The sequence below is a fragment of the Octopus sinensis genome, linkage group LG6 (assembly GCF_006345805.1).
Source record: "Octopus sinensis linkage group LG6, ASM634580v1, whole genome shotgun sequence".
Taxonomy (NCBI): domain Eukaryota; kingdom Metazoa; phylum Mollusca; class Cephalopoda; order Octopoda; family Octopodidae; genus Octopus; species Octopus sinensis.
The window spans coordinates 25,724,998-25,747,176 of record NC_043002.1 but is presented as its reverse complement, the minus strand read 5'-3'; the positions used below and the strand labels follow the sequence as shown (position 1 = coordinate 25,747,176).

Genomic DNA, 22,179 nt, shown 5'->3' with positions numbered 1-22,179 from the left:
CTGCAACACATCAGATGAGTTTCAATGCAGAACGGAGATGAGACTTTCCCATGTCAGCAATGGCATGCTGCAGCACTTAATGCTGGATCATTAAAACAACGTTTTAATGATTAGACAGAGGTTCAATAGACTACGTACACATTCGTTCTTCACAAATCCTGGAGCTGCTTTCAGATATCATTCATCATATTCGTATAAAAATGATAACTTTGTCCAAATTGGTGTGCTTAACTGAAATTGTCGTTTCTGCAAAGCTTTAAAATTTCCAAATAAAACTAACGGCATGCGCTGCTCAAGCGGTAAGGTAAAATTGCTAGCACTACTAGCTCTTCCTCAACCTCTTATAGATCTTCTGGAAGGCACTTCCATCCAGTCAAAGGATTTTCTGAACAGTATCAGATAATACAAATCTGCATTTCAAATGACATCGTTTGGTGCATCTAAGGAGATAGTTGAACATGGATTTACGCCGACCTTCAAAGTTCAAGTCTATCGCCTCATTGGTTCCCTGTTACCCACAAATGAACAACTACACTTCCTCCAAAATTACTTCGTGAGTGATGTAGGACGATAAACCCGAAAGAGGTGTCAAAACCTCAATTGAAGGATCGTGTTAAACGCAGTGCCGACTGACTCAAAGGAGAATATATCCACTGACAGCTTTTCGGTTCGTTCAAAACTCACATACCCCTACCCCAATTTCCCATGACAGGCTAGGGTGTAAAATAATTCAGACGGAGGCATGACATGTCGCTTAGTCAAATTAGCTCATCATTTAATCCACAAATGCTTTGTCGCCAATACTGCACTTTGCTGCATCACCTGTTTCACTATGTCATTTTAATCCCAAGCAACACCGGGTATCTCTGCTAGTATGCATGCATGTATATATATATATATATATATATATATATATAATATATATATATTATATATATATATATATAAGGTACTGGGTGGGTAGAAAGATAAGGGATTTCCAATACAGCACTCAACCCAAGCTTTAGGCTGTCTATACCCTCGAATTCTAGATTAATATCGAAATTCTTCAGGTTTTAAAAATCTTGGTTTCACGACAGTAAAAACCGATGTGTGAGTTGAGCGAAGGGTAAAACATAATCCGAATAAAAAAGCAAAGAAAAACTTTAACACATCTTTAATGATCAGTTACAATTGTTTTGTAGCGACTCTGCTTTCGACGCCAGTTCACGCAAACGTTCCAAGTAAAAGTTTACGTAATATTTGCAGCTTTAAACATTAGAGCGGAACTTCCTCAGACCTGCATCAAAAGTGCGCTCTTACATTGTGCATTTGCCAGAATTTGTGTTTTGCTTATATCGGGAGGAAACAAAAAGTAAATAACGATGACAATGCAAACAGGCTGTAAAAAGATGTACAAGGCAAGTAAAGGGTCAATACCAAAGTAAATAAAAATATGGTTCAGGGATGAAGACGCCCTTGAAGTGAAGAAGCTGTTGAAGAGGAAGGGGAAGATTAGAGAAGAAAAAAGAGGAGGATGAGGGGAGGCAAGAAGAAGAAGAAGAAGAAGAAGAATATGTACCAATTGAGCACTGGGGTCGATGTAATCGACTTTCCCCCTTCCCCCGAAAATGCTGACCTTGTGCCAAAAGTTGAAACTAATATTATCATCTCGATTGATGTATTTGTGCGTGTCTGTATGTATGTCGGTGTATGTATGTATGCCTGCTTGTATGTATGAATGTATGAATGAATGTATGTATGTATGTATACATAATGTATGTGTGTGTGTGTGTTTGTGTGTATAATATTTTGTTAAGGACAAAGGAAGGAGCGGTTTAAGAAGGGAGAACAATATAGATAACTCCTCTTCTTATCTTTTATGTGATGAAAGTATTTACAAACGATCTCTCTAAATATAAATATAACTCATTCAATCTTCTTTACATTCATTCAATAATCAGCAATACAAAAGGAGAACAATTTATATGAACTTTCAGAAAAATCATTCGAGCTGAATCAACCAACATAAGCTATTTTCTGACTCTTTTCATTACGGTAAAAATGCATCTAATTGCAGTCCTACTTGTATTCTGCTGTATATCATCAGCAAAAGCTGATGGCGAAAATGTCACATCATTATGTGAAGTGGTAGCTAAAAGAACGAAAACCAATTTTGTAAGATCGCCAGTCAACTGTCAGGAGTTCTTTGATTGCAGAGGCGATTTGTCTTTGAGTATCAAGATGTCATGTGGCAAAGGAACGGTGTTTTCTCAGTCTTTACAAGTCTGTGTTTATAGACATAGTGGTTTCGACGATTGTGATCGCGCCTTTTACGGAGGAAAGTTGAGTAAGTACTTTTTAAAGTTACAACTTTGATTTAATTATTTTGCGGTTTTCACTCACTAAATTGTGGCCAATATGCAATACTACCTTCAAAGTATTTCAACATATCATATCTACCTTCTTCCGTCTGCGTTATTTCAGTCTGGAATATATTTTTACCATCACAATTTAACGAATGTCTAAGTTTCTTCTTGAGATAGGGAGACACAAATTAACCAAACGTTTTACACGAATATACATATGCATGCGCGCAAACACACAAACGCACGCACGAACACGCACGGACACGCACGGACACGCACGGACACACGCACATGCACACATATATATACGTCTCTAAAATGAACAAGAGCACTAGTCAGTATTAGTATTGATAGAAATAAGAGTCAAAACAACTCAGTAGCCAATAAAAACACTATCTTAATGAACTGACAAGGAAGACAAGTTTCTTATGGTCGTAGATACAATCAGATCATCGATGATTTCGTTTTCTGATGCTTAATGCATCTTAACGCTCATCAGTGACTCTCACCGCGCCTAGGATTAAATTTATCTCATCTTGTCAGTTTATATAGTGCCTTTGTTGGCTATTGAGTTTTGATTCTCATTTGTAGCAATACTGGTACTGATTAGAGCCCCTGTTCACTTTAGTGACGTATATATTTTTGGGTTTAGGTTGTAAAATTGCGAATTAGCCACCCATTTGATATGTGACCGCGTGTGTACCGTTGGCGATTTTTTTTCCTCTTTTTTTCCCTCTGTCTTCCCTTCTCTGGATCTTTCCTTCTCCTATGTTTCCAACGAAGAGCTCCGCTCGAAACGTTAAACCCTCATTCTTTCCTTCTTTCCTGGGCGTCCAATAATACTATATTTGTTCCACGCTCTCGCGTTGTTGTGTTTGTTTGTGCTTTCATGTTTGGATTAACTTTATATATATATATATATATATATATATATATATATATATATATATATATATATATATGTATACATGTATGTATGTATGTATGTATGTATGTATATGTATATGTGTGTGTGTATATATATACATATATATACATATATATATATATATACATACACACACACACACATATATACATATATATGCATATATATGTGTGTATGTGTGTGTGTATGTATGTATATATTCTGCATATTTATCTATTTGTATGTATGTATGTATGTATGTTTGTATGTATGTATGTATGTATGTATGTATGCATGCATTTATGTACGTATGTTATCACACATACACAGAGAGAGAAACAGTCAGAGACATAACTGGCATTCCGTCGGTTACGACGGTAAGCGCTCCAGAGGATCCGATTCAACGGAACAACTTGCTCGTGAAATTATCATGCATGCAGCTGAGCACTCCACAGACACGCGCACCTTTAACGTAGCTCCCAGGGAGATTCAGCATGACGCAGAATGTGATACAGACTATAACATAGCTAGACCTTTGAACTGCAGACACACCTCATTTTTGCCAGCTGAGTGGACTGAAGCAACCTGCAAATAAAGTGCCTTGCCCAAGGACACAACGCGCCGCCAGTAATCGAACTCACGTCCTTACGATATTGAACCGAATACTCTAACCACCAAGCCACACGCTTCCACATCAGAGAGAGATGTTTATACTTATACACGATGAGCTACACATTACTAAATGCTCCCTATTTGAGACCGGAGACGATGCGCACGTGCATGTGTTTTTCGGCTTTATCTCTAATATGCAGCGGATGATGATGCTGGTCTTTCAGCCTATCAGTAATGATGTTAAAAATCTTTATTGTTAGAAATTGAGCTAAAGAGGATGGAATCTTGCAATATTTATGAACTGAGTTTTAAAACCAGAGGAATTGCATTACAATCTGTGCTTCCAGGGTCGATAAAATATGTACCAGTAAACTACTCGGCCGACCTAATTGACTGTACCATCCCACAACTGTCTTTCTTTGTTCTTTGTCTTCCATGCTTTTGGAGTCGAGGAAATAAAGTACGACTCAAGTATTGAGGTTGATTTAATTACAAACACCCTGACCTCAAAATTGCTAGTTAAATTAGAAACCATAAGAGAGGTAGATTAGCAGAATTTGTGGAGCACCGGGGAAAATATTTAGTGGTATTTGTTCTAGTTCTTTACTTTCTGAGTTCAAGCCCTGCCAAGTTAACTTTGCCTTTCATCCCTTCAAGGTCGATAAAATAAGTAACAAGCAAGCACTAGGGTCGGTGCAATGGATTATCCACTTACCTAAAATTTTGGCCCTGTATCAAAATTTGGAACAATTATTTTTTTAATATTATTTTTGTAATGTGCTGGTGTATCTCAGGCAACATGGTTATATATAGTAAGACAACAGGTTGACGTCGAAGTTAAAGGAAGTTAAGAACAAGACAAGAAAAAGTGACAAGGTGAAAACTTTTTTAGATTTTTTTTTTTTAATTTCAGAAATCGCTTAAGGAAAAGAGCTTTAAAAAAACTTTTGTAAAATTTAAAAATTAACGGCGTTACCCTGTTATCATTCTATAATATATTATTTTTGAGTGTAGCGTCGGGAACAAGTCACTTCGAGTCACTTCAAGTCACTTCGAGTTTAGCGGTTCAAAAATTGTTTATATGTCAAAAGTTGAAATTTTTATACATAACTTTTGTTTAAACCAACCAAAACTCCCAGGGCTGGTTGGCTTTTTTCTTTATCACTCCTTTTGGGGCTCAAATTTGCTAAAAAAAAAAATTCTCAGATTTTATTTTGAAAAACGTATCTTTGACAAACATGGCGTCGGCATCCAAAGTCAGCAAGCTGAATGGAGAGGTAGGAGGTAAGTCGCAAATTACAGGTGATGAACGTGTCTCTCCCCTTCACTTTCCTCATGAAAGGGAGAATAACATTTTTCAAACGTTGAAAGTTCAAAGTCCAAATAATTGCACCATTGCTACTGCGGCAAACAACAGTAGCACCACCACACCACCACTAACATCAACAACAACAACAAAAGCAACAACAGCAGCAGTAATGGTAGTGAAAATGGCATTCTACTCATAAAAGTGGGGTGGAAGGTTTTATCATTGAAAATTCAAAGTTCAAAAAAATTGCACCACTGATATAGCGGAAAACAAGAAAAACAGCAAAAAGAACAACATCAACAGCGTTAACAAAAACAACAACAGCAGTAGCAATGATAGCAAAAGCAACAGTATCAGCAGTGGTAAAGTCACTGAAGATAACAACGAAAGCAGCAACAGTGGCAGTGACAGTAGTAGCAGAGGCAGCAATAGCAACACTACCAACATCAGCAATAGCAAAGCTTCTTTTGCTGAGATATTTTCTCTAAGGGAGCAATTAGAAGACGCCATTCGATTTAAGAAAGGGGAGGAGAGAAGGACAATACTTGCGCCCCGTTCTGAAATTCTTCTTGTCACTGCTTGGGATACTGTCATATATCGTTAAATAAGATTAAAAGTCGTCACCTGGAGATGGCCACAAGCGCACGAGTAGAAAGGCACTCCGTGATGTGTGACAGAACATCGAACATATATCTATGGCAAGGCAGTTCGGAGGGATCGAGGTCCTATTTAAGATTAATGACCTCGCAGTAAACATTCAGTGATCACCTGTCGCTGTAAGGATTTCGCCCTCTTCCAGTCATATTTGGAAAGAAGTAGTGTGAAGGTAACAGTCCCTTCAGAGCTACCCTGATGGATACTGGCATGCATTGTGTTAGAGGGGAGCAAAATTTCACTGAATATGAAGAAAATGATGCAGGAGAACTAGTTTAGGATCACACAGGAGCTTCTCCGTGTGAAGCCTGGGCGTCTGGAAAGGATCCCTGACCTCATGTCCATACCGAATTGGGTGGAATTACGAGTAATTGTACAAGGAAGATAACCGATATGCTATGTCTGTGGAACAATTAACTATCTCAGAGGGTCCTTCCCACACAGCCAAACAGGAAATAGGAAAGAAGGCTTCACTACTGCAGACATTGCTGCAATAAGAATTATGTGCAACGATAGAAGTAGTAACGTAGAAAACAGGGGCTATAATAATAGCATCTGGGCCAACATCAACAACAGCAGTAGGAACAATAACATCAATATCAATCTCGTCAGCAACTGAGTGGCGAAAAGTTATGACTATAACAAAATAACTGACCAGGAAATATCCCAAACCAAGGCACTTGCCTTCTGCTCCTATTCCTTCCCCACCTACATCCACAAACATGGACATGTACACACAAAATCCATGCCCTTGCCCCCTCCAAGTCGAAGTAAACTAAACATACCCCTGGTGATGAGGAGTAAGGAGTAAGAAACGGAATAACTGGAAAAAGTAAAATAAAAAGAAAAGGAACAAAACACAAAACAGTACCAATCCAATATCAACCTCAGACGAATCACTACCACCTCTTCCACTAACAACAACAACAACAACAATAATAAAACGCACAAACGAGACAAGAACGAGCACTCGAGAGAAAAACTAGCAGAGAAACACTCAAACTCAACAAAAATCATAACAAAAAGTACCAATTGAGTACATAGCTCCACCCACAGCAACAACAAACTTCACCCACATCCAACTTCGTGCTTGTAAGAAAAAATAATGAATTGTCTTACATATTACAAAGTGGTGACATAAAGCAGGATGTAGCTGTCAATAAAAATAAGTGAAAGTCTCGGAGAAATGAAATGAGTAAAGCTACCAACAAATATAGATAGAAAGAGACTTTCTCGCCTGATATTAGGAAGCCCAGCGTCATTGACTGGGGCTGTTGTCAACAACCGAAGATGATTATTCCTACAAAGGGCTTTTAGATAAGAGACGATAATATTTAGTAAATAAATAGTGATAGACGATTCTAGAGTTGAGGGAGAGCTTGTTAAGACCCTTGAAAAGGCAATATGACTGACGTACTGACAGCGAGATTGACGTTTGACTAATTCTTCAACGCGAAACACGAAGGTTACACTGTCAGACTAAGGCACGAGCTCTAAAATATGAGGAAATAAAAGTTGTTTGATGGGGCCAGATGGCAGAGTCGCAACGTAAGAACAAGGCCACAATTTGGACTTTGACAGATCAGGAGGGGTGCGTACTATTCGATTCAAAGCAGGTATCTACGGTCTTTCTACCGTTCGTGGTGAGTCAAAGACGGGGGTTGACTTTACCGCCGAATACGACATGCCGCGGCTCTCAGCTAGTGATGCGTAGTTCTGTGAAATGCCAATAATAGCTGATGAAGTCCGGGAAGCAATGGCTGACTGCACGAGATAGCGGTGGCTGAATCTGGTTGGTCTACACTACGAGTATCATCTTCATATGTCAGGCTTGTTTGGGGCCGCTTGGAAGATGTCTACTGCAACTGTCAATAGAACGGGAGAATTCGTAGTCCTGCGAAACGAGATATGATGGTTCTGTTCAGAAATGATCCGAACAACAGAAATGATCTTAACAACTTCAGACACATGACTGCATATAGCAGAGTTAAAGATTTTGGCCAAGATGTTAGCTAAGAGGTTGACGTTTGTCACACTGACACTCTGGTAGGTGAAGCAAAGATATGTGCCAACCAAAGTAGATCTACCCACAACCTCCATCTCACGCGAAACACCATAGAAAGAGCGGATAAATAACCAGGCACGGGTAAGGTCCGGATCAATTTAGATAAGTCGAAAGCTTTAGTTTGTCGACTCTCAATACTTGGTGATTGTCCTCGTGGCAGTTGGGTTCGGTTACGTCTTCATAGGTTAGGTGGCTGTACAGTGACATCTGCTCAGTAAAGAAAGTAAATTGCTATCAGAACCGTTTAGTATTATGCATTTGGCCCGTCAGGGCTGCTAGCTCTCGCCTCTTTTGTACGTACTGGCGCTACGTGAGTCGGATGTTTCGAGAAGCATTTCGCATGAACTAGAATGTGGCAGAGATGTCCGCATACGCAGATGACGTCATTGTAACAGTGATGGATAGCAATCATATCGAGGTGAAAGACAAAACTTCGAAGTAGTACGAAGCTATAACAGGAACAAAATTTAATCAGGGAAAGCTGGCTGTCCTGCAGCTCGGCACCTGGAGAGGCAGAGCCGTACTGCTTGACAGAATTGTGGGGTGCCCGATGGTCGAATCGGTTAAATTTATTGGGGTCGTTGACATGTAGATTGATATGTAGTCCTTGCTACCTCAAAAATAATGACGGTATGTTAATGGCTGGGATACGCTTGATCAGAGCTGAGCTGCAGCTAAATGATTACAACAATCTACATAGTGTGAATAAATGCGATGATTATTACCAAAGATACCGTGTGCATTTTATCGATATTTCTATTAACTCAACATTCATGAAATATTTTCCTTATATCATTTTTAATTTTCTTTTCCAGATGATCCGCTCTGTAAAAACGACACTGGACTAAACTACGACCCGCAAGACTGTGGCCGTTTTATACCCTGTTTTGACGGTGCTTCATATCCTTCCATGCCGTGTCAAAAGGATCTTCATTTCAGCATCGAGCACCAAAGATGTATGGAACCCGAAGAAAGTAACTGTCAGCTGTATACCTCATAGTCATGGAGAAGATTCAAGAGAAACTAGTGATGCCTTCTGTTGGCAAAGAGTTAATACAAAAGTTTTACAAAGAGGAATAAATTAGTTTGTTGTGAAAAAGAGGAGTTTGATATTTCAGTCAGAACTCTCTGTCAAAGGGTGATGAGATTTACGAGCAACTGGTGAATAAATTCTTTCCGAAGCGTTAGATTTCTCTTCAAGCAAAAACAACTTATTCCACACTGAGAACATTTTGTACTCTTCTTAGTCTAAAAAAACATTTTAACTTGATAACTACGTTTTAATTAATTAATGGTAGTTGCTGTTGCATTAAATAAAGAAATTTAGAGATTTGTTTCAAATACCTTAATCCAAAATGTGTTTCATTATTAAACAAATGACAAAGCATATAAAAATATGTCTCTTGGTAATAAAAACCGATATTCAAATACAAGAAACCGATCTAAGGTGGTACGATGTGCCTGTTACATATTAATCTGAGAATAAATATTTTTCACTTTCTCTTTCTCTCTCACACACACACGCACATACACACACATACACACATATACATATATTATATATATATATATTATATATATATATATATATTATATATATATATATATATATATATATATATATATACATATATGTATACATACATACATACATACATACATACATTGAGACATATATATATATATATATATATATATATATATAATAAACACACACATAAGTACAGGAAATGAAAACTAATAAAACGTTTGTTCATGGTTTAAAGTTGTTTTATTCATTTATCTTCAGTGTTTTTTGGTTTTAGATAATTTGGAAATTAGTAAACCACAAATCTGTTATGCCATCATGGAACCATCGAGAAGTATTGCCTGAAAAAAATATTTTGAGAACATTATAGTTAACACAACAAGCATTGTGTGTGTGTGTGTGTGTGTGTGTGTGTGTGTGTGTGTGTGTGTGTGTGTGTGTGTGTGTGTGTGTGTGTGTGTGTGTGTATTAATATTCGTCAGAAGTAAGTTGACGAGGTGGCAGAATCGTTAGCACGACAGGCAAGATGCGTAGCGGCATTTCGTCCGTTTGCACGTTCTGAGTTCAAATTCAGTTCCGCTGAGGTCGACTTTGCCTTTCATCCGTTCGAGGTCGATAAAATAAGTACCAATTGAGCACTAGGACCGATGTAATCGACTTACCACCTCCTCCGCAATTGCCGGTCTTATGCCAAAATTTGAAGCCAATATTCGGTAGAAGTACCAGAGTGACTCATGGGCCGAGAGTTTCGTGTTGTATATATATATATATATATATATATATATATAGTGAACGGTTGTAATGGCACAGGTAAAAATAGCACAATTAGCTTATTGAAAAATACACTATTGGCAAAAGAAGTATAATAAAGTTTGTCTAATTTAAAAACTGTTTTTTAATAAAATCTATTTTCTTAATATATCATATACCTGTAAAATCTCCATTTCTTGTTATAGATTTATACATTTAAAATTTATGAAATTATAATAAAATCAAATATGTTTAGACTTGAGAACACCGTTTTATATTAACCTTTAAAAACAAAATTTAATGACTAGAATTTTATGTTGTAACCAAGTCCACGTAACACCTGATCAAGGTTTTTCCTTCCTTCTATGTTGTCTTTGCTTAAATTATTTAGTCTTTGTTGTTGATCCACATATACTTAGTGTTCTTCCTGGGTGGCTCACCAACTGAGTTCCTTGTTATCACTGCACTCATAACAGTCTCTCCTTTCTGAATCGTTCTTATAAGTTTCCAGATAGATGGGTGCTTGTAGCCAACAAGATGATAAGATTTTGTTGTTCCAGCCTTCACATAGGTTGTTGGTTCTTGGACAGTCATTCATGGTAGCTTGATGTACGTTCCAAAGTTCTGGAGGAAAACTTGCATATTGAGCTAATTTTACCTATCTTTTTACTTTGTGCCATTTTTACCTCTGCCATTTTTACCGTCCCATTTTTACCTCTGCCATTTTTACCTAAATTTGTGTGTGTGTGTGCAAGTGCGTGTGTGTCTGTTTGTGTGTATGTTTGTAATATATCTGAGTATATGTATGTATCGATAGATGGATTTGTTTAGTTTGTGCTTATGTTCAGCGAGTGAATGTGTATGATTTATAATGGACATGTACATGTGGTTGCATGAGGGCATGTATAAATGTTACGTGTTAATATGCCTAGATTCATGTGTTGAGTTATATGTATTTTACGCTATGGGATATGGATGTGTCGAGTTGATTAGTACATACATACATGTGTTTCTCTATGTTTGTGATGGTTTGTGTGACATACAAATCTGTGGTAGTGGCCGAGCGGAGCCGTATTAAGGTATGGCCACACTAGGTAGTTGCTCAATACTAATCTCTATATGTTATATGTAAAGGGTCTCCGTGTATCACTATTTCTGAGGACCTATAATTCTGTTAAAACGGCTCTAATGGTAAGTTGCTATTTATAGGTAAATCGTCTGAAATTACTCCGCAGGAAAGAAAATTATTGTACGTTCGTGTATGTTTGTACGTTGTGCAGATAAAGGTAAGAATATATGCGCGTGTGTGTGGTGTATGTAGTGTGTGTGTGTGTATGTGTGTGTGTGTAGTGTATGTAGTGTGTGTGTGTGTGTGTGCGTGCATGCATGCGTGCGCACGTACGTGTGTACTTAGAAATGATTTGTGCCTATGTTTGTGTGTATATGTGTGTACGCAATGTGTGGGAGTATATAATTTATGGTGAAGATGCCAGTGATGATATAAAGGTTACTACGAAGTATCTTGAAAACTTAAAGAAAATTATTGCTGAAAGAGTTAATGCTGGTGAAACTGGCGCTTTTTCTATGCGCATGCCGACTAGAAGTTTTATTTCTAGTAAAGAAAATCAGCAGTTGACTTTAAAGCTTTCAAAAAAATCATTTTACGCTTCTTGTGAGAGGAAACGCCGCTGGCGATACAAATCTATAGCCTTTGTTTGTGCATGATTTACAAAACGCTGGGATTTTAATCAGCCTGGGTTTGGCGTTTAAATATAAAGGCTTGCATAACTACAGACCTTTTCCATAATTGACTTACATTTTTATTCAGTTATAGGAAATTCAGTGCCAGGTGTAACATTTTAAAAATGCTTTGCTCCTTTAAGACTTTGCACCAAAATCTAGTACACTTAAATGATTTTTCTGATATAAAATGTATCCACAAGAACACAACTTCTTGCAAATAGATCAAGGTGTGGTAGCTAAGTTCAAGGTATATTATCTGAAAATTTTGAAGCAACACCTTAAGGATAATGATGGAGATGGTAAACCTACAGTTAAGGATTTCTTAGAAAATTAAAAATTATGGATGCAATAGATATCATAACTGAGCCATGGCGCGAAGCAAACCTCAGTTTTGAATGTATGCTACCAAGCCAATACATACTGCTCGGCTATATACGCGATTTTATAAGTTTTCCATCCACAGAAAGTTTACATCATGTTCGTCCAGGTATTCTAACATTGGGAAATAAAGTAGGGTTTGAAGAACTCGAAGATCATGTGGTTGAGTTGCTAGGGTCCTATAGAGAAATGGGGCTAATGTTGTTAGGACATGGCTGAAAGTTTAGTAATTATTGAGGAAGGTCAATATGTCTTTGCTGATAATGAACCTAATTGTGGATGTAACATGAAGTTACAAAGAGAGTACATAATTAGCTCAGTTCCAACATTTGGGTTGCATAAAAGATGGTGTGAAGTAAACGCCAAACAAGCTTGATGTAGTTGTTCACTCCTGCAGTAGATACTGATCGCGATGATCTACATGACGCGAGAGCATGTTCCTTTAAGGCGGCGAGCTGGCAGAAACGTTAGCACACCGGGCGAAATGCTTATTGATATTTCGTCTGCCGTTACGTTCTGAGTTCAAATTCCGCCGAGGTCGACTTTGCCTTTCATCCTTTCGGGGTCGATAAATTAAGTACTAGTTACGCACTGGGGTCGATGTATTCGACTTAATCCCTTTGTCTGTCCTTGTTTGTCCCTTCTATGTTTAGCCCCTTGTGGGCAATAAAGAAATAAGTAACCTCCCCAAAGGCACCTACTAATCATAATCAAATTCTTTTGTGATGAGTGTCTTCGATTTTACAACTGTGCTTCGATTTTCATTTATTCGCTTATGTATTTCATTTCAACTACAATTTTTTATGTAGACATACTATACTGAAAGTGTTTAAAAATTAATATTTTTATGCATAAAAGGGATCGTATTACATCTGTTTGAAAAATCCGCCTGAACGCTCACACCTTAATTTATAGTATGAAAATCAATGGGAAAATAGGTTTGGGGCTACAGAATCTTGCATTATTGCAAGATTTTAACAGGAACGTGGAATTTAATCTCAAAGTATGTCTGTGCTCCATTATAAAAGCAAAATTCCCTAAATTCAATAACACAGTATATTGTAATTTGTGAGGGTACCTGACCCAATGGTTAGGGTCCTGCATTCACGAGCACGGGATCATGGTTTCGATTCTTGACATTCGTGCGCCGGGAGTTCTTGAGTACGCTGCTCTGCGATCATTTTGACGTATGCGTATAGTACACCGTGCACCTGTACATGCAACGTCAATTTGATGGAGGGAGTCAGCTAATGTGAAGCACAAACATTAGATCACTGCAAAAAACATCTGTGCAGGTTGTTCAGCAGGAAATTATAGAACCCTCATGTGTTGTGTACGACAGAGGAGCACACATCGATTCTAATTTACAATAGCATTTTAATACAATAAAAATACAAATTAACTCTCTATCCGTCTAAATGGAACATTTTGCTTCTATTAAGTTAAATGCAATTAAAAGTTGGAAATCATAATTCGAGGAAACATTTACTTAAAACGCAATACGAACCATTTTATTCACAGTCCGATTTTTCCGGTTCCATACATCTTTGTTCCGCAACATTAAAATGTAGGCTCTTTTGGCATGGCATTGAGAGATAAGAGGTGCCGTTATAACATGGAATAAAACGGTTACAATCAGTTGGATCTTTATTCAGTCCGGTTTCAATCTCACATCGAGGATCATCTAATGGAAATGGAATAACGGTTAAATACTGTTAATTTTAATGTATTTTCAGCAATATATATGCATAAACATATTTATATAAATATATATATAAATATACAAAAATGGGACAAGAACGCAAAACATCCAGACAGTTAGGTGAAAAAAAAAAGGGACAACAAAATATCCCGACATATGATACAAGGAAAACAAGGACGAATCATTCGGAGTTTTCTATCCTCAGTCCAGTTTCATATTATCTTTGCAATTTCGCCTGGTATACTCGAGATTGCTCCAATCTGGCCAGCCCCAAGGAAAAATTAAGCTAAGAGCACTAGATCACTTGAAAGAGAACTGTTACACAAATACAAATGGAATTAACAGGACATTAACAACATGTGTTTTTCGACTAAGGACGAATTAAATTAAGCTGGCGTGTGTGGAAGTAAAGCCTTACGGCAAGGACATAGGATTTAACATGCACAGGAGAGAATATAGATGTTGCACGGATGGTAGTCGAACCAAGAAAGAAAGGTCAGACACATACACATGTATGTGTTTATGTATAAGTATGCTTATATACATATGTTTACATATGCGTATATATGTATACATAATAAAAAATATATATGCATATATGTATACATATATATATATACACACATGCATATATGGGTAGTGGACGTCTCCAACGGTGCAAATAGCATGACATACATGAACAACGAGAAAAATGGAAAACAGGATAAGTAAACACAGAGAAAAGAACCTTCATCACTTATCGGCCGTCTATCTACTCCTCATTTTGCACATTCAACGACAATATTAATCTTCAAAGACAGTTGCTCCCATAAATTCTAAAACAAAAATTAGGATTTATGGTGGGTCAAAGTTGGGAACAAAAACATGACAGTGGAGACATAAAGGAAACCGGACGAAAACAAACATGGAGGAACGTTAGACCAGAATGAGAGGAAAATAGTGAATGCTGAGAGAATATTTTTTTTTTTTTTGAAAAGAGAAAAGATAGAAGAGAGAGTGAAAAGGAACACATCCATTCATTTGAACGTCCGTTCAGGAAAAGAAAGATGGTCACGTGACGAAAAGAAAGATGAATGATGGTCACGTGTGAGCAACGAGAGAGAGAGAGAAAGAGAAAGAGAGAGAGGAAGAAGGAGAAACAGAAAACGGTGAAGGAGGGAGGGGGAGAAAAAGGGAATTAAAGAAGGATGGAAGAAGAAAAGAGTAGAAATTTGCCTCTCTTCTACCTTTTCTCTTGTCAAAAAAATGTTTCTCCCAGCGTTCCTCCATGTTTGTTTTCATTCGGTTTCCTTGTATGTCTCCACAGTCATTTTTTTTGTTCCCAACTTTTGACCCACCATAAATCCTAAATTTTATTTTAGAATTTATGGGAGCAACTGTCTTTGGAAACACATATTGTCGCTGAATGCTCGAAATGAGGAGTAGATAGACGCCCGACAAGTGATGAAGGATCCTTTCTTTGTGCTTACTTGTTCTGTTTTTCCATTTTTCTCGTTGTTTACGTATTTCATGTTATTTGCACCGCTGGTGACGTCCTGTACCCATATATATATATTTATATATCGTTGTTCTTTTTTATTTAATTGAACGCAACACATCCATTTTCAAGTAAATATATATACATACATATATATATATATATACTAAATGAAATACATACATGCATATATGTGGACGTATATCTACATCTCTTTGAAGGAATTGTTTTTTCTTTCGTTGTTTCTTATTGATATAAATATGTATATATATATTATATATATATATATTATATATATATATATATATAATATATATATATATATATATATAAAATATATATATACACATATTTACATACATGCATATATTTATTCATTCATATATGTATGTGTGTGCGTGAGTGTGAGCGTGTATGTGTGAGTGTGTGTGTGTGGGGTATATATATATATATATACAGGGAGGGGGGAGCAGGAGTAAAAGCTAATATGTGTATGTATGCACATACATACAGAAACATATTTAAAAACATACATATACATACAACATACATATGCACATAAGCATACATCGCACATATGCACACGCACGCATACATACTACATACATACATACATACATACATACATACATACATACATACATACATACATACATACAAAATACATACATAATACATACATACACTCATACACTCATACATATACACATACCTATATGCATACAAACACATATTTACATACATGTAAACATACATGAATACATACATACATGCATACATATAGACGTATATACATCCATGACTGAGTGTCATAACATATTTGATCACTTGAAGGCGCTATAGTTGACATTTTGGTACCAGCAAATAACCCACACAGGGGTGTGGGGGTAGAAAACAAATATTAATAAAATAACAAAGAAAAAACTTATTGATTGTTGTAGCCAATGAGAAGCACGTTACAGAGGTGTGTTATTCAAACCATTTAGCAAATTAGACTGGAATGTGCACTAAGAATGTGTCAGTGCCAAGTAATGTAATGTACCAAGTCAGACTTGCCTCTGTAGACATTCTTTGACTATTTGAAGACACCTCACTCGACCGTCTAGAAACAGCGACCAATCTTCCTCGAATCGCATCGCTTTTGTTATTGTTTAATCAGGAGAAATGGGAGCCTCAGTGACCCATCCAAAGACTTCTGAGATTGATGAGATAGAGAGAGAGGGGGGAGATGAAGGTATTCTCAAACTAGAAGCTTAGCTCAAATGCTTGCTACTTTCATTTAAGGTACACAAAGGCCAGGTAGTGGTTTTAAAAAGGGTGACTGAGTAAGTCTACCTCTTAAATAGACGGAGGTAGGATTTGAACTCAGATCGCAAACCAGCGGAAGAGATACTACAAGACATTTCACCCACTCTCCAACAATTCTACTAACCCTCCGCCCTAGACTGGCACTTTATTTTATCGACCCAGAAACGAAGTCGGCGTAGACGTGATTTGAAATCAGATAGCAAGGAGCCAGAATAAATACGTAAAGCATTTGTTCCGAAGCTTGAACAACTTTGACAATTAACAGTCTTAAAAGAAAGGGTACTAATTTAGATAATGTGGTGCTAGATATTACTAAAGTGGGGAGATGGCCACGGATGGAATGTCTTTGATCATAGCTGACTTGATTGCGCTTGATCAGGAGCTACACAAAACAACTGCGGAATATAATTAGTGTCATATTATGAGACGTTTTAACGTATTTGCAGTATGTATGTATGTATGTATGTATGTATGTATGTATGTATGTTGATGTATGTATGTATGTATGTATGTATGTTGTACATTGATGCATACATACATACGTATGTATGTAGCATCAATGTATGTCTGTGGGTGTCTGTGTAAATATTTTACGTTTGCCCATGAGAAATTTTCAAAGCATTTCTTTAAATGTCTGTTGGTCTGTGTGTCTACATATGTGTGCGCGTGTGCAAATATATGTATATATACATACATACACATATACATACATATATACATACATACATACATACATACACACACATACATACACACATACACACACACATACATACATACATACATACATACATACATACATACATACACACACACTTACATACATACATACATACATACATACATACATACATGAATTTTTTTCAAAAGCGCCGTAGACCAAAGAGTCAACTTGAAACCACACTGTGGGGACCAGAGCATAATTTCAAACTCCAGCCTTGTTTCTATACCAAACCCTTTTACTTCGCTTACTCTTCTAATCCGAGCAGAGTTATCCCTTATACCTTATAAACAACTTTGCAGAAAAATAAGGCGGTGAGCCGGCAGAATCATTACCGTGCCCGGCAAAATACTTATCGGCATTTTGTCTGTCTTTACGTCCTGAAAACAAATTTCGACGAGGTCGACTTTGTCTTTCATACTTTCGGTGTCTATAAAATAAATACCAGTTAAGCATTTAGATCGATGAAATCGACTTACATCCTCTCCCGAAATTGCTGGCCTTGTGCCAAAATTTGAAACCAATATAGATTTCTACGCTAGACACAAGGCCCGTAATTTTGGTGGAGGGGGCCAGTCGATTAGATCGACTCTAGTACATAACTGGTACTTATTTTATCGATCCCGAAAGGATGAAAGGCAAAGTCGACCTCGGTGGAATTTGAACTCAGAATGTAGCGACGGGCGAAATACCGCTAAGCATTTTGCCCGCGTGTTAACGTTTCTTATTTCTTTATTGCCCACAAGGGGCTAAACATAGAGGTGACAAACAAGGACAGACAAAGGGATTAAGTCAATTACATCGACCCCAGTGCGTAACTGGTACTTAATTTAACGACCCCGAAAGGATGTAAGGCAAAGTCGACCTCAGCGGAATTTGAACTCAGGACGTAAAGACAGACGAAATGCCGCTAAGCATTTCGCCCGGCGTGCTAACGTTTCTGCCAGCTCGACGCCTTAGATAGATATTCGTTTCTACTCTAGGCACAAAGCATTAAATTTGGGAGGAGGGGACCAGTCGATTAGATCGACTCCAGTACGCAACTGGTATTTAATTTATCGATCTCGAAAGGATGAAAGGCAAAGTCGATCTAGGCGGTATTTGAGACCAATATTAACAGAAAACAAGGCGACGAGCTGGCAGTATCGTTAGCACGTCGTATAAAAATGCATAGCGGCGTTTCGTCCGCCTTTGCGTCTTGAGTTCAAATTCCGCCGAGGTCGACTTCGCCTTTCATCGTTTTGGAGTCGATAAAATACTAGTTGGGCCCTGGGTTCGATGTAATCGACTTACGTTATGCCTTATGCCCAAATTTGAAACTAATATTCATAGAAATCTAATATATGTTAAGGGGCAAGCTGATAATTCGTCACGCCATTCCACCTTCTCTACTAATGTGGATGTGTTATAGGCCTGTGTCTACAGTTGTGCGGCCAAGAGCGCTTTGCAACCAAGTGGACCCGAGCTCGATTTCAATGCGCAACACCCTGAACATGTACCTTTATCCAGATTCTGGTGTTGACTAATGTCATATGAGTGAAATCAAGCAGACCCAGTGGAAGACTGTCGTGTGTGTGTGTGTATGTGTGTTATAAGTGTGTTATAAATGTGTTATGAGTTATGAGTGTGTGTGTGTGTGTGTGTCATGAGTGTGTTATGAGTGTGTGCATGTACGTGTGGGGGGGGTATTAGCAACGGTGGCAAATCTAAAAAACTCAGGTGTTATTTGATCCAAATGCTTTGTGATATTTGTTCTACACCGAGTTACTTACATTTCCTTGTCACTTTCGCTGCCATAAATTCAGTAAGCCAGTGACTAGTATGCTGAAAAGCTGAAATCTACTGCCGCCATGCTGGGGGCAACGTCTTGAATAGTTTCTTCGATCAAATCGACCAGATTACTTAAGTTTGATACTTATTCTATCGACTATTTGCAGAAATGATAAATGACGTAAACAAACCGACACTGGTTGTCAACCAGTGTAGATATATATACAACCACACACACGCGCGCGCGCGCGCAAATGCGAAAGAGTTTCCATACAGTTTCTACCTACCAAATTATGTCACAGGGTATTGGTCGGACCGGGTCTAATAGAAGACACTTGTCCAAGCTACCACTTGCGTGCGCGTGTGTGTGAGAGAGAAAAAGATAGTGAAAAAGAGAGATAGAGCGAGTGAGTGAAGGTGTGTGTCGTGATGATTGATGTCTTTTAAGGTACACACACATATAGAAAATGTGACATCATCGTACAAAATGTTTACGATAGTTAATTTATGGAAAAGAGTATAATGTTAAATTTTTGAAATGCAAATATGTGAATGGAAATTAAGATTAATTGAAGCCGAAATAGTACTGAATCTTTGATACCCCTTACGTCAAAATCTGTAACTCGGTTTTGGAATGCATAAGGAATATTATATATATATATATATATATATATATATATATATATAATATATATATATATATATATATATATATAATATGTATATATATATATATATATAATATATTATATATATAATATATATATATATATATATTATATATATATATATAATATATATAATATATATATATATATATTATATATATATATATATATATATATATAATATATATATATATATATATATATATATTATATATATATATATATATATATATATATTATATATATTATATATATATATATATATATATATATATATGTGTGTGTGTGTGGAGGCGCAATGGCCTAGTGGTTAGGGCAGCGGACTTGCGGTCGGAGGATCGCGGTTTCGATTCCCAGACCGGGCGCTGTGTGTGTTTATTGAGCGAAAAAAACACCTAAAAGCTCCACGAGGCTCCGGCAGGAGGTGGTGATCCCTGCTGTACTCTTTCACCACTCTAAAAGGCGGTGCTCCAGCATGGCCGCAGTCAAATGACTGAAACAAGTACAAAAAAAAAAATATATATATATATATCCAGCATGGCCACAGCTCATGAGCTGAAACTAGAATCAATCAATCAATCAATCATATATATACAGGACATACTTCTTTCAAACTGAAAGTATTATCTCACATTACAATAGAGAAGTAATACTGAAATAGTGTAAGAGATAAGAGATTGCTCTGGGCTCGCATTAGGCAAGAAGTTGGAAATTTATTTGGCCCATGACACTGCACGGACCTTGGCTTTTTTATTTGACGGCTTTTGCATTAAATATTTTATTTCGATTTTATGTATATATGTATGCATATATGTATGTATGAGCCAATGAAGGATACCTCTACATGGTAGCTAGACCTGGTAGAAATAGCAGCCAAATTTCCCTCAAAACACCCTACTATCTTAATCCGACAATTCTGCCTATTATGTAGTTTGAATGAAAAACTGTAACTAAAGATTAAGATTATCAACTCCAAACTTGGACGGTGTTAAGTAATGGTGATGTTTGGTGATTGTATGTGGTGGTTACTTTTGACTGTTTGTTTTCAAGGATAATTGACTGATAACGAATCTTAACACAATATACACAGACATGCAGGAAGTAAATAGGCACCTTAAATTTTAAAACTTTCTGATCTAAGCATCTTAATATGTTTTCAGTGGTGTAGAATTTACAATATAATTATTCTTTTTGATTCCAGGTGCCATTATATTAAACATTTGCGAAGAGTAACCATGCCACGCACAAAAAATTCAGCAGAACTGTCAGATTTTCAAAGAGGTTGTATTGTTGGGCAATCCGAGGCTGGTCTTAACCAGCGAAAAATTGCCGAAAATCTTCAAATTCTTCTGGCTACTGTTAATAGAATTATATTGTAATTCAAAAGCCAAGGAAAAGAATCAACAGATTCTCGTCCCGGCCGGCCTAAGCCCTCGGAAAGCAAGCTTCGCTGTTTGAAGAGTATTATGGAAAACGAACCCCGTTCGAAGGCTTCTGACATTTCAAAACAGCTAGAAGTTAGTCCAAGAACGTGTATTACATATCTGCATAAGCTTGAGTATTATAGACGAGCAGCTAGAAGAAAACTTCTCTTTCAACCAATTAATATCATGAAAAAAAAAAGAAATGGGCTAAGTATATGTCAGAAAAACCCAGTTTATTTTGGGATAGAGTGATTTTCTCAGATGAATCTAGATTTACATTGTTTTCGGACAGTAAACGTGTTTGGATCTGGAGGCTTCCTAATCAAGAATTTGATTGGAAATGACTCCAACCAACTGTGAAATATGGCGGTATCTCTGTAATGGTATAGGGAGCTGTCACCAGCAATGGTCGTTCTGAGTTGATCGAATGTGTTGGAACCATAAGCTCTGAAAAATACATCGAAATACTTAAGCAAGGACTACTTTCGATATATTCACACGATAATGTAACGAAAACTGAGTTTTTATTCATGGAAGATGGGGCTCCATGCCACACAGCGAAACGGAATCAACAATGGCTGGCTGAAAATGGAATCAAAAAGCTTCCATGGCCGAGCCAAACTCCTGACATGAACCCAATTGAAAATCTTTGGAGCATACTAGAGAGAGCTATACGAAAAACTCGACAGAAACCTAAATCTAAAGATGAATTATTTCGACTGTTGCGTGAAAAGTGGGCAGAAATTCCACAAGAGACAATCACAAAGCTCATCAGTTCAATGCCAAAAAGAGTTTCTGAATTAAAAACGGCAAAG

General features: G+C 37.2%; 1 protein-coding gene and 1 long non-coding RNA gene across 2 annotated transcripts in view; one reads left to right on the top strand and one right to left on the bottom strand.

Annotated features, from left to right (window-relative positions):
* Window positions 1-1,931: 1,931 nt before the first annotated feature.
* Window positions 1,932-9,244, top strand: LOC115213491. Its single transcript, XM_029782491.2, has 2 exons — window positions 1,932-2,329; window positions 8,711-9,244. The coding sequence occupies exons 1-2, from the start codon at window positions 2,044-2,046 to the stop codon at window positions 8,893-8,895; spliced, it is 471 nt and encodes a 156-aa protein (XP_029638351.1). The 5' UTR covers window positions 1,932-2,043; the 3' UTR covers window positions 8,896-9,244.
* Window positions 9,245-9,647: 403 nt separating this feature from the next.
* LOC118763860 overlaps window positions 9,648-22,179 on the bottom strand; it is a 14,460-nt gene continuing 1,928 nt past the window's right edge. Inside the window, exons 2-3 of the long non-coding RNA XR_004999614.1 lie at window positions 13,802-13,978; window positions 9,648-9,764 (exon numbers count right to left, since the gene is read on the bottom strand). This is a non-coding gene — a long non-coding RNA (uncharacterized LOC118763860). The remainder of the gene's footprint in view (window positions 9,765-13,801; window positions 13,979-22,179) is intronic.

Excerpts from the sequence above, each read along its gene's own strand:
- LOC115213491 (XM_029782491.2), top strand. The coding sequence starts at position 2,044 with ATGCATCTAATTGCAGTCCTACTTGTATTCTGCTGTATATCATCAGCA. Across the intron at positions 2,330-8,710 it reads CTTTTACGGAGGAAAGTTGA|ATGATCCGCTCTGTAAAAAC; the intron begins GTAAGTACTTTT and ends TTTCTTTTCCAG.